This window comes from Periplaneta americana, chromosome 17 (genome assembly GCF_040183065.1).
Source record: "Periplaneta americana isolate PAMFEO1 chromosome 17, P.americana_PAMFEO1_priV1, whole genome shotgun sequence".
NCBI classification, from domain to species: domain Eukaryota; kingdom Metazoa; phylum Arthropoda; class Insecta; order Blattodea; family Blattidae; genus Periplaneta; species Periplaneta americana.
In genome coordinates this window covers 55653037-55666381 of record NC_091133.1, presented here as the reverse complement: position 1 = coordinate 55666381, position 13345 = coordinate 55653037, and the positions used below count along the sequence as shown (strand labels likewise).

General features: G+C 34.0%; 1 protein-coding gene across 7 annotated transcripts in view; it reads left to right on the top strand.

Moving 5' to 3' along the window:
* Nucleotides 1-13345, top strand: part of LpR1 (Lipophorin receptor 1) — a 263945-nt gene that overhangs the window by 178587 nt on the left and 72013 nt on the right. For 5 of the 7 annotated variants that reach the window (XM_069817314.1, XM_069817318.1, XM_069817317.1 and 2 more), the window contains exons 7-11: nt 1017-1317; nt 3723-3941; nt 5900-6254; nt 9430-9628; nt 11747-11827. In XM_069817314.1, coding sequence (XP_069673415.1) covers nt 1017-1317; nt 3723-3941; nt 5900-6254; nt 9430-9628; nt 11747-11827 — 1155 coding nt within the window. The remainder of the gene's footprint in view (nt 1-1016; nt 1318-3722; nt 3942-5899; nt 6255-9429; nt 9629-11746; nt 11828-13345) is intronic. The other 2 variants (XM_069817316.1, XM_069817319.1) reach the window with 2 other exon arrangements.

The following is a 13345-nucleotide window of genomic DNA, read 5'->3' as shown; positions in this document are numbered from 1 at the left end:
TTTTTAGTTTTGACACCATATCGTAACTGTAGAAACAATATCGTTTCGGAGCTATGTATGGTTGCACCAGGAAAGGCAAAGAAAGGGGATTCGATCTGTTGGATTCATCACAGATGATGGTAACAAATGCCACCTTCAATACTGTTTCCTTCTTCCTCAGTTTTATTTCTGTGTCATTTTGATTTTGGTATGGATAGAAAGTTACGAAAGATAAGCGAATAATGTTCGTAAATACTGTTAACATTAACAGGGTTCATGAACAGTCTAAATAAATTGTTAATTAAAAATTATTCAAAATAGAGCTTTAAGAAATTCATTGGGTTTTCGTTATTTGGTTCCAGTTAAATATCTATATCAATTCTCTTTCGTTCTACCAGTTGAATCAATTATCAAATTAGATGCTGTTATTTTCATGTACAAAGTTAATACATAGTAATATTATATCTCAGTTTAATAAAGATTACATACTTGTTTAAAAAGACAAAAATAAAAAATATTTTTTTCTCATTATAGCTCAGTAACTTATGGAACGAAAGGAATTAAGCATTTTTAATAACAACTTTTAACCAACTTCCTTTGGAATAAAGAATTTTACCAAATTGCCAGTGTTTTAAGAATTGTTTAAAAATATATTTTCGGGAAGATTATTTATTTTAATTTTCAGTTGATTTATTTATTTCATGATTTCAAACTTTTTCTTCTTTCTGCGTAAAACTTAATGTTATCTTACTATATGTTCTTATTTTGCTTTCTTTCTTTAATAAATTCTTGAGATATTGTTTGTTTTCCACAGACTGTAGTTTCATGACTTTTTAAATTACATTGTACAACATACGTACTGCATGTGTTCTTGTATAGCCCCTACTCGTTGGAGCATACTGAATAAATTAAAAAATAAAATAAACTTTAGTGTTGACACAACTTGAAACAGACACACAAACTCCAACAAATAGATCGAAGTTAGATTCCTGTCAAAATGTAAGGAGTAGGATTTTTACGAGTACTTTGTTTGTCAGATATCGACGAGTGCGAGACGCCGGGCGCGTGCTCCCAGACTTGCATCAACGAGAAGGGGACGTTCAAGTGCCAGTGCGTCGACGGCTACCTGAGGGATCCCAGAGACCACACGCGCTGCAAGGCCATGGAGGGACACGCCTCGCTGCTGTTTGCACGCCGCCACGACATCCGAAAGATATCGCTGGACCACCACGAGATGACGGCCATCGTCAACGACACAAAAAGCGCCACAGCACTCGACTTCGTCTTCCGCACCGGCATGATCTTCTGGAGCGACGTCAGCGACCAGAAAATTTACAAGTTAGTAACATCTTACTTTCACGATGAGGTCCGCTCCCAGAAAAGGGGCCAAATATGTCGTGTTTTTAGTGAGTGTGAAAAGCATTTGATAAATATCTGAAACAAGTTGCATATTTCAATATTCTGAGGAGTGCGGAGAGGGAGCAGGAAAATAGGAACTTGCCCATCGAAACCCTCATATTGGCGCCTCATCTGCATTGATCTCTGTGGATGCTGATTTGATAACTACAGAATTACTGCTCTTCTAAAGAAGTTTTGTCTGTGTAACAAGTATGTTAAAGCAATTTCAAAAGCCTTACTTTCTCCATCAAAACCTCCGCACCAACTGGCGCCACCTTTTGAACTTAGATCCTTTTGTAAAAGTATGGAGCTATTCTCTCTCGGGATATGATATGTTAATCTTTCCTAAATTAACTTTTTTTTAGAATCTCCTTTTGGACGTCTGACTTTTCCTAATGAAAATTGTAATTCACTGTTATATCTTTGGAATTCTAATGGATTTATTATATTAGCTTTTTCTATATTTTTGGAGTAGTCTGAATTTATATTTGCTTATGAAGAAGTTACAGATTGTGTTTTTAAACTTCCTATTAGAGATGAACAAAACTAACTGCCGCTCTCGCTCTGTATATTCGTTGCATTTGTCTTTCGAGTCTCGTCTCGTAACTCTCGTGCGCTTCGAGTCTCGCTCATGATTCTTGAAATAGCATTTGGTCGGCGTGGAAAGATTCCATAACTTTGAATAAAATACATAATTGAAATAAATAACATTATAAATGTTTAAATGAAACAAAAAGTCAAAACAGAACAGTGTCTTAGTTATCAAAATGTTCTGGTTCTATTATATGATATTACTTATGGTTATATAAATAGAAAATAAAACAATTTTCAAATAAATTTGCATTTCTAAGAAATATAAAACTTAACGTCAATATTTATTTAGTTGAGATTGTACACTTGATCTCAAACATATGAAAAGAAAATTTCTAGCCTTTTAATAAGGGCCTAGTAATTAAATAAAGACTGGGGAACGGATTACATACATTGAAAAGTAGAGATGATGTTTCAAATAGGTTACTTGATTGTTTATACAAATTCAGCAGTTGCCAAAGTAGATAAAAGTTCAGTCTGGTATAAACAACGTGGCGATTCAAGGCTGCTTGACGTTCGGGACTTCGGGAGTGATCAACTCTCTGTCTCGAAACGCTCACAAGCAGTCTTTACGTCAACGACGCGACGTATACAACATTGTTGTGCGGGTTTTCGGCTTTGCGGGCGCTGTTAGTTTTCTTTTCTCGATCGTTATTCAACTCTACTTCCTATCTTTGGTAGAAACTGAGTTGGTGCAGATTCTTTAAATGTTCTGTAACGGCTCACCTTCCCACTATATTTCTTAATGGAAGTTTATTTGTAACATTATAGTTATGAATTAATGTATCAGAAATAAAAGCATTACTTTAAGAAATGAGAGCGTTTGTTTCATAAGGAAGGCTGTTGCCTTTACATTTTAATATATTATTCTTACAATCATTCACTGAAGTTCCACGCAGCCTAGTAAGATCTTGGTGTCTACCGCTCTGGAGTATTGTTTGATATTTGATATTTATTATTTATAGTTCACAGAAAAAAGTACATACATATAATCATTAAAAACTTATATTTAGACACCTTATAATTTTACACATAGATATACAACTTTTAATACAGTTTCTAAAATTAAATATTTAATTTAAGATGTTTTATCTTGCACTTGCGTCTAGTTTTGTGCAAGACTCGATTCATTTTATAAGTAAGCGTATAAACATATTTCTCTAATTATTTCTTATTTAAATCTTTTGAATATATATGTTTTATTATAACTGTAGATAGCACTAAAAATTAATTCTTTTTTTCTTATTACATCTAATCTTATTCAATTCTAGTTATTTCCTTAATTCTTTCCATTCTCATTTTTTAACCAAAAAAATATATAAACCTATTTGCTTTTGTAACATTTTGTTATTATTATTCATAAGTTTGCTTATAGCTATTTCTTTATTCATTAGTAGGAACTTTTCATTTATAAATTTCATTTGAATTTATTTTGTAGGTTGACATTCCAGAACAATATGAATGTCATCTTCTCTGTGTTCACATAATGGGCAAATACCTTGAGGTAGATAACCTCTTACCGCTGTGGACTAACGGTTAGCATGTCTGACCGTAAAATGAGCGGGTCCGGATTCAGATCCTGGTTGAGCAAGTTACCTGGTTGAAGTTTTTCCGTCCATTAAGAGCAAATGCTGGGTAACTTTCGGCTCTGGACCCTGGACTCATTTCTCTGACATCATCATCTTCACTTCACTCAGACTAGCATCTTTTGTTAAAATATTATATTAATTAAATACCTGTATGAACTGTTACAGAGCTCCTATTGATGAGGGCAGTGAGCGAACGGTCGTGATCAGGGATGAGCTGACGACGTCAGACGGCCTCGCAGTTGACTGGATATACAATCACATATACTGGACGGACACGGGCAAGAACACGATCGAGCTGGCCAACTTCGAGGGCAACATGAGGAAGGTGCTGATCCAAGACAGCCTGGAGGAGCCTAGAGCTATTGCAGTCAACCCCATCGACGGGTGAGAGTTTCAGCTATGCATTATTATATTCTCTGACTGGTGTAACTGTTTTTCGGCCCTAATTTAATAGTATTAATTTATGTTCTTTATTACCAGCCCTAATTTAAGAAAGAGTCATGGAGAACACTTCTTCAGTATACGTGTTACTCGTATTATTGGAATTTATTTTACATTAAATCGTATCGTGAATGATATTAGCGTGGTATAGTTCTTTTAAATGATTACTTAAAAAAAACATAAATGAAATTATTAACTGTAGAACAAAGTAAAAAAGATACATTTTCATTTCTTTGATTGTACACGAAGTATAGTCTTTTGCAAATCTAGCTTTCAGGTATAGCTCTCTGTGAAGCTGATTTCAATAATTTCAAGGGAAAAATTGTTCCGGGGCCAGGTATCAAACCGGGAACTTTGACTAAACGCACCAAGGCTCTACCAACTGAGCTACGCAGGAACTCTACCAGACCCCGATTCAATTTCTTCCTTTATATCCACAGACCTCAAAGTGGGCTGACAACCGTCAAGCAACCAACATTGAGTGCACACAAACTCTGTGTTTTGTGGTTTTCTGTTAACGAACAGTAACGTGTATTATGCAAATCTAGCTTTCAGGTATAGTTCCCTGTAATCTGATTTGAATAACTTCCTCAGTGTCATGAATGTATTATTATTATTATTATTATTATTATTATTATTATTATTATTATCAGGTATAGCTCCCTGTAAGCTGATTTGAATAACTTCCTCAGTGTCATGAATGTATTATTACTATTATTATTATTATTATTATTATTATTATTATTATAGGAGAAGGTGATAATATGGGGCTGTAAATGAAACATAATTGTTGCAATAAGTTATATTGGATAATAGCACAGCTCTTTAATGTAATATGTTGCCATAGTGTTCAGAAAGTACCCTAAATAAAAATATTAAAACGTCGGAAAATGTAGCAAAAAAGATGAAGAACTGCAAAATTTTATGTCGGAGTAAATCAGGTGGTAATATGGAAATAAGATAAAATTCTGTAGAAAAACTACAATTTTAATGAAAATATTATACATGAACACAAATGAAAAATTAAATTACGAAAACTAGACTAATAATGTTGCTTCTTCTATCGAAAGTGATAATGTTGTCTTCATCTTCATCCGATTAATCTTCAGGGACAAAACATAGTTTCTTTCTCGCCTAGGCACTCCTCTTTTCCTGCAATCCTGTATTTGCGGAGAATGCAGTTGGTTCTCTGCTAGGCCCTGGAATTGGTTCCATGAAATTTCGTGATTCCCCTATTCCCACCAGTCGCCATGTTTGTGCATAACCTAAAGTATATTAACCTAACCATGTGATATTTGGAGAAATGCGAGTAAGCATCTCGTTTGAAAGCACTATTTAAATAGTACAGAAAACACTAAGTGTCATTAAAGTACCTCATTTGCTTAGTAAAGAAAAATGAACTCAAGTCTTACTTTACAAAAACATTTGACTCCCGCGAAAATGATTCTACCCTCTTGCCTTCGCATCACTCACCACAATGAGTTGCTGTTCGGCCGGGAGACAAGGATGCACCTTTAGAAGTAGTTCGGTGAGGCCACCGCTCGGTAGCTTTGGAATATAAAAAGTTACAGCAATTCCCATATTACAACCTTCTCCCATATTACAACCTTCTCCCATATTCTCACCTTCTCCTCTTATTATAATTGTTGTTGTTATTATTATTATTATTATTATTATTATTTGCATTAGTTACTATCATAACGTGGATCTAGGTGTATTATTTGCGCACAATCAGAGATTTTTAATGACTCTGATTTTGTTTAAATATACTAGTGCATTCACAATAAGCCAGTTAGCTGTCGTTCACAAGAACTGAGAGTCAAACAGATCCTTTTTGAAGGAAAGGGAAAAGCTTATGTGACGTGTGATGTGAATTATAAACTGTGGGACTGCTGTTACAGCTGGATGTTCTGGACAGACTGGGGCACTGAGCCAAAGATTGAACGAGCGGGTATGGACGGATCGCACCGCCAGACGATAGTGTCGTACGAAGTGAAGTGGCCCAACGGACTGACACTGGACCTGGTGAAGCAGCGCGTGTACTGGGTGGACGCCAAGCTGAATGTAATTTCTTCCTGTAATTACGACGGCAGCGAAAGGCGGGTGATCCTGTACTCTCCAGACTCACTTCAGCATCCGTTCAGTATCACGACTTTCGAGGACTGGGTGTACTGGACCGACTGGGACAAGCAGGCCGTGTACCGCGCCAACAAGTTCAACGGGAAGGATATCGCCGCCATCACCGCCACGCACATGGTAGGTTACGGCACTGCTAACGATGCAGAATCCAAGTACTTTACAAAATCTGTCCCATGCTGTAACAGAGATCAAAATTCTTGAAGTCATTGTTATCGACGGAATTCATGTAGTTATAATTCTGCTTTACTCTTACGACAAGGTGTCAGATATTTAGACAAGTAGGCTACTTATTTTGTGTTAAGGCACGTTTTCAGAATCAAAAGAAGATATGAAGGGTTCAGAACCATAGTGGGCCAAGCGCCATTTACTAAAACGTAGAAAAAAAGTGTTAAAATTAAGTTATTACCATAATTCGATGGAAACATATAGCAAGTAATATAAAGTATGCACATTAAAACTAAATGATATGTCAGTTTTCATTAAACTATGGTATTCACTTAACTTTAACCCATATATGCCCGTAATTTTTATTTTTGAAAAAAGTCTTCATTTTCACAAATGTTGCTTCTTTCAGGCATAGTAAGAGAATAACAATGCAAAATCTCTGCTTACATAATCATTAGTGCCCATTTAACCGTGGGTCGAAAACGACCCTGTGGGCATATGAGCAACCTTTCCTTGCATATTACTGTAAAGTCATCATAACGATTATTTACTAAAACTGTTGGGCATAATTAATAAAAAAATGACTCTTTTGCTTAATATAACTCAAAAATGTAGTATTACACTTATATTTTGTATATACAAATACAAAGGGAAATATTTAGAAAACTACTATGCATATAAACTATCTCTGTTACTCAGAAATTCCAGATGAGTGCTATGTAATAGGGCGTATTTACTAAGGTTGTTGGACATAATTTAGTTAACCTTTTATAATAATAATAATAATAATAATAATAATGGTTTATTTTAACTGGCAGAGTTAAGGTCATTCGGCCTTCTCTTCCACTCAACCAGTATGATATAAAATTACTACAATGCTATGAATATAACATAATTAATACAATACAATACAATACAATTCAAAGCAATACAATACTAAAATACAAGACAATATAATACATAATTAATATAATACAATGACAATTCTTTTCATCTTCACGACACGAATGAAATAATTATGTAATAATAATAATAATAATAATAATAATAATAATAATAATAGTCATACCTAAATTAAATTAAATTATTAAACTCGATCGCAGTTATAACTTCAATTTGACTGCGCCCGTAGGAAAGTGGCTATTTCTGGCAGCCCCTAGTCTTCTGAGGAGAGAATTCCATTCACGGGGGCTGAGACAGTAAAAGAGGATGAATAGTGGGATGTTCTATGGGCAGAAATTGCTAGGATTTGGCTCTCCTGTGACCTGGTGTTTAGATTGTGATTGGAGGATAAGTAGTTAAACCGGGAACGAAGATAATTTGGAATATAAGTATGGAGAACTCGAAATAGAAGAGACAGCGAATGAAGTGTTCTTCGTTTATTAAGTTGCAGCCAGGATAAAGATTTGAACGAGGGTGTAATATGGTCAAATTTGTGAGCATTGCTGATGAATCTGACACACATATTGTGCAGACGCTGCAGCTTGTTCGAAAGGTCAGTTGTCAAGTCTGTAAGTATTACGTCACAATAGTCAAACAGTGGTAGTACGAGGGTTTGCACTAAAGTCTGTTTTAATTCTGTCTAATATAATAGAAATTTTTTTATTACTGTAAAGATTCAGTTTTTACAAAAAAAAAATATAAAACAATAAATTTACATAATTACTACTACCAATGAAAAAAAGTTTTCCACAAGTAAAGCAGCCTAAACCAAACAAAATATTACCGGTAACCACTAACCAAATAAGGTCTGCTTTCATGAACTTACAAATGAAGGGAATGGAAATGGATGTACATCATAAATAAATACGCATGGAACTATATGAAACGCTTATCATACAATGCTACATCACATCTTTTGCATGTTTTTGTGGTTTTGCTTTTGCAGTAAACACATCTTTTAGATTTCTGGCCCACACCGCGAGAAAAATGGATCTCGACCTGTTGTAGAAGGTTTTTTTTTAAACCCAGAGATCTCTCAAAAATGTTATATTCCTCGTACATTAGACTTGTTGAAGCTGGAGTTCTCAGAGTAACCTAACTCGTTTCTAGGTCTGATCTGTCCAGCTTTTGGATGACGTGTATGTTATTTTTTTCTTTGCCAAACAAATCTATATATAATTTGAACTGGTAATGGAAATTACGGGAAAATGGCTGAACGGATTTTAATAAATGACCCCTCATTTTGAAGCTTGGAACTCAAAATTTTCAGAAAAATAGTAGTTTTCAGTGAAATGTCAATTTTTCAACATAATTTTCCTATTTTCCAAAATCCATCTGTCGTCAGTTTTGAGAACTAGCTAATTGCATTTCAGAATAAAACAAAACACACACTACAGTAAACAATATTACACGAAGGCCAAGATCTGCAAGAATGCTGACATATTTAGAGCTCAAATTAGATTGGTTATTAAAAACTTAACTTACTGAAAATAATTTACATGTTCGATTCTGTGGTGTGTAATTTTCTGGGTAAAGCTGTGTATTGGATATTAAAAACTACAAAACTTGAGGTGGTTTGATGACCATTAGAAATGATATATTATTGTAGTTAATGCCATGATGTGACTATTTTTCATTAATTATACATATTAATGCTATATTGATGATAGGAAAGTGAAACGTTTTGGGGTTATATAAGTAGTTGTAGAGAACAACTTAAATTAGATTTTGATTTCTATATTTTACTGAGTGGCGGCTATATAGTGTATATATATATATATATATATATATATATATATATATATATAATATGTTACTGAAAGCTATAAAACTTACGTAAGATAATAATATTATTAAAAATCAAATATTTTTATAGTTATTAATCAAGTGGGGTTGGGTCTTTTTCACATATATTTAATGGCGGTGTGGTGTAGATATTTATAAGCGTGGTTCTCTTCAGTATTGGCTCGAGAGAATCTTTCATTATTATGGAAGCAAATAACTTTCAGAATGTCTGGTATTGTTCATTAAAAATAAATCTGAAAAATGTTTATTTGAACGTCTAATGAACTTAGTTTGCAGCATTTGCTGCACAAGCCACTAGTATATGTATAAACGGGATGCATGGATGCATGGTCTATGTTATAATCGTTATTTATGTTTCTGGCGTTTCGGCATACTCCAGTTGCAGAACCCCATGGTGATCCACGTGTACCACCCGTACCGGCAGCCGGACGGTGAGAACCATTGTCAGGCCGTGAATGGACATTGCTCGCACCTGTGTCTTCCAGCACCACAGATCAACTCCAGGTCGCCTAAAATATCCTGCGCATGTCCTGACGGCCTTCGACTTCTAGCAGATGGTCTTATGTGCGGCGAAGAAGGTGAGACACGTGCAACTAAATGGGACAGTGCAAATGACTAACAAATTAGAGCTTTGGGCTATACAATGGGATGAACTAAAGAATTAACTTGACATTTCGGAAGTTGGAAGATCGAGAAATAATTAAGTTGCCACTGAGATATTTGAAAAAATATTGCCAAAAAAAAAAAAGATAATGAACGGTACATAAATATTACAGTTAGTGATATTAAACCCTTATATGTAAATAATAGTAATAGTATAACTACAGATCTAATTTTAATAATTAAAAAAAAAATGAGATCTGTAGTTATACTGTTACTATTAAAGGGAAAGATAATTTTATTATACACTGATGGCTAATGCCCAGTTTTATTTTTTCTTACTGCTTTCTTTGTCACACTTCCTGTTGTTTTGTTTGACTTTAAAAAAGAAAAAAAAACAATTCTTCAAACAACAATAAAGGAATAAGTATATTGTAGTATTAAAAAATACCGTGCAGAATTTGCAACAGGAAATTGCCAACCTTATCATGCTTACGATGTTTGCCTTTAGGGTGAAGGAGTAAAAGTCTGTCTTTAGATATTAAGATAAGAATTAAGGTGTATGCTTAAGTACTTTGTTGTGGAAACACTTGAAATAGCACGTTATAAAGTATATCCTTTCTCACATCTTTTGATTTTTTTTGTCTGGAGACATCGCTTCAGACAATAACAGGAGAACTAGAGCGGTGATTAATGTTGATAGAATGATAAATCCAAAGACAGATAAGGATGAGATTGAGGAAGAAAGAGAGAAAAATATAGAGGTACTATTATAATGATTTAGCAACACCTTGAATTTCTTATAAATTCCCCAAATGTCCGTCAAGTTAATTCTTTAGTTATTTTAGCTTACTGGTAACAGATTTAGAGACATATGGGTGAATATTACTAACCAAATCTGAATTGTGTAAAATTCTTGCGATTTTTACTCAAACTGTGCATGCAATTTATGAGTTATTTATATAATACAAATGGATTTCAGTTAACTGAAAACATCAGTAGTTTACAAACACAATTACTTTTTGTGTAATAAAAACTACATAGTTATGAACCTCATCATATTTATGCTGTTGTCAATATTCATGTATTAATTCATGTTGACGGATTGTTAAACAAATGGCGGGTGTATTGTTTTCCATATTAAAGAGTTCAGTTAGAATTTCAGCGAGTAAAGCTTAGAATTTATGGTGAACAAGGTTCGAGGAGGTGTCATGTCATCATTCATCAATTTTTTTATTCCGTATTATAATTTAAGTAAAACAGTATGTTCACCGTTTACTTCACTTTAGTTTATTTATTTATTTATTTACATTACTTGCTTACTTACTTAGGCCTATTTAATTGCTTAGTTACTTACTTTATCTTGGATTTTAATTCATGAAAATACAGCATATATATTACTTTTACAGAAATAATGTTATACATATCCGCAGAATTGATGATTCACTTAACGACAGTTCTTTCAAAACTTCAAAATCTTAATTGTGAATGAAATCTGTGAAATTAAAATTAACACTCCAGTGCAGTGGTCGGCATTTCGTGATTCAACCCCTTAATACACAAACAGGGCGGAGGGGTAAAGCATGATCCCCCTCCCCTTGTTCATTCAATGTTAAGCAGTTTTGGTATCCTCCCCTCCTATTGTCCCTTTACTTTATATTGCGGGCTGCATTTTATATGACGTAATCTTTGCCGACCACTGCTCTAGTGAAATCATTTTCATTTCATAAGATTTCTTTGACACCTGATTTAGAATTTCCCAGTAATAATTTGTTCTATATGGGACGTTTATCGCACAGGAATCTACAGCGTTAAAGACTGGGAATAATGTTTGATGCATTTATTTCCCATTGATTTATTCGTTGGTCATATGAATGAAAAATTACGGACAGATAATGGAATGATGATGGAACACTTCAGAAAACCTCTTCCCATACTACCACAAAGTGCAACTCTGATTTTTCATGATTTGGAAATCTAATGCACAAACAACACTAGATTTATAACATTGGGTTTGCCTGTGGGCTCTGGGTGGGGCATGATGGGTGTGTTGTCCTATATGTTGACGGGTTTTGTTTGTGTCGCCATATTTACAGTCAAGACTACAACAGTCTCTCCAAGTGCGGCAAAATCGGACTCAACTTCCAGGAACTCCAATTCCCAATCTCATACCTCGAGTAAGTACCAAAACCCACCACACTTCCACTGTGCTACCGAACGTTTCTTGGATGTGGTGACATTAATACAGACCAAATTCAGAATGTTTATTGTATTTCGTATGCTGCATGAAAGGTTCCATTCCAAATAAAATAATTTTTATTCTTCGCTCTTGACATCTGTCACATTTCTTGCGCTACATGATGAGAATAATTGTGAATATTACTGTAATCAAGAATTGATTATAGGCCTAATCTTATCACAGAAATTGTGACATGTTTCAGAATGTTATCTTTACTATTTTTAAATATAATTTTTATACTTATTGACCTGCTGGTTACTATGCATGCCGTTAAATCCAAAGTTCGTGAGTGCGATAAAATTCTTAATATAATTTCCTTCTTAAGAAAAGTAAAACAATGCCTCCTAACTGAGATTTTTGACACTTAAAATAACCTTGTCGTTGAATGAGTAGTTTCCAGGTAAAAATTAACTGTTATTTTTTTCTTTCAAATTAGTGCGTTCGCAGGTTACAGAGGTTTCTGATGTAGAATCACAAATCCGAGCACGTTTTTATAACGTTTTTCTAAGTTTTTGAAAACGTCTACAATATCATTAAGACTTGACTATCAGTGTTAGACATCTAATAGCAAAGAAAAAGTCAAAATGCACAGAAAGACTTAACCCTAATTCCAAATATGCAATGCTTGGGAAAAGTGGCAGAAGTTAATTTCCACAAACATTTTTTTATTAATTTATTGACAGCTTACGGAACAGAGACACAAGTATTTCTCCCATTAGAATAATTCATACAGAAGAAAATCAAATCGACATAAACCAGTGTGAAGACAGTTTTTTCCTTCTCCTGTAAAATTAACATTTTTGACTTGTGCCACTTTTCCCGAGCACTACATAAATATAATAAAATAATTTCACAAATAAAGGCTATTTCTTTATACATATAATTGTAATTAGTGTAATGGGCAGTATATAGCCCATAGTACGTACTATTTTATATAATTAATAAAATCTTAAAGTTTTTAACTGCAGAAAGCTATAAATAAATCAATATACTCATATAGTAGTAGAGAAATGTGACATAATACAATTCATTCTAAATCACAACTGGACAAACAATGGAAACCAAACTTGTGACTAACTTACGAAGGATTCAGTAACATTATGTTCGACTTGTGCAGTATTTCTCGAGAGATGACTATACCTGTAAACCTGTTACAATATCCAAGAACTCCACAAACAAAAGTTTATTGTGTTGCATGCCTTCTTGTTTGCATATTGACATCTATGTTGCATGGATGTTAATAAAATGGCATGTGAAGAACATGTATGAATGTCATGTAACACATTATATGTTTCTTGAATGTTTGAATCATGTCATGAAGGAAGAATAGTACTATGTTGTATCACCTCTATATAATTGCTGAAACAGATAGGATATCGCCTCACAACATGGTGCAGAAATGCATGTTTCTGTTATGCTTGACCCTTGTGATGATGGATAATAATCCAGTGTTTCA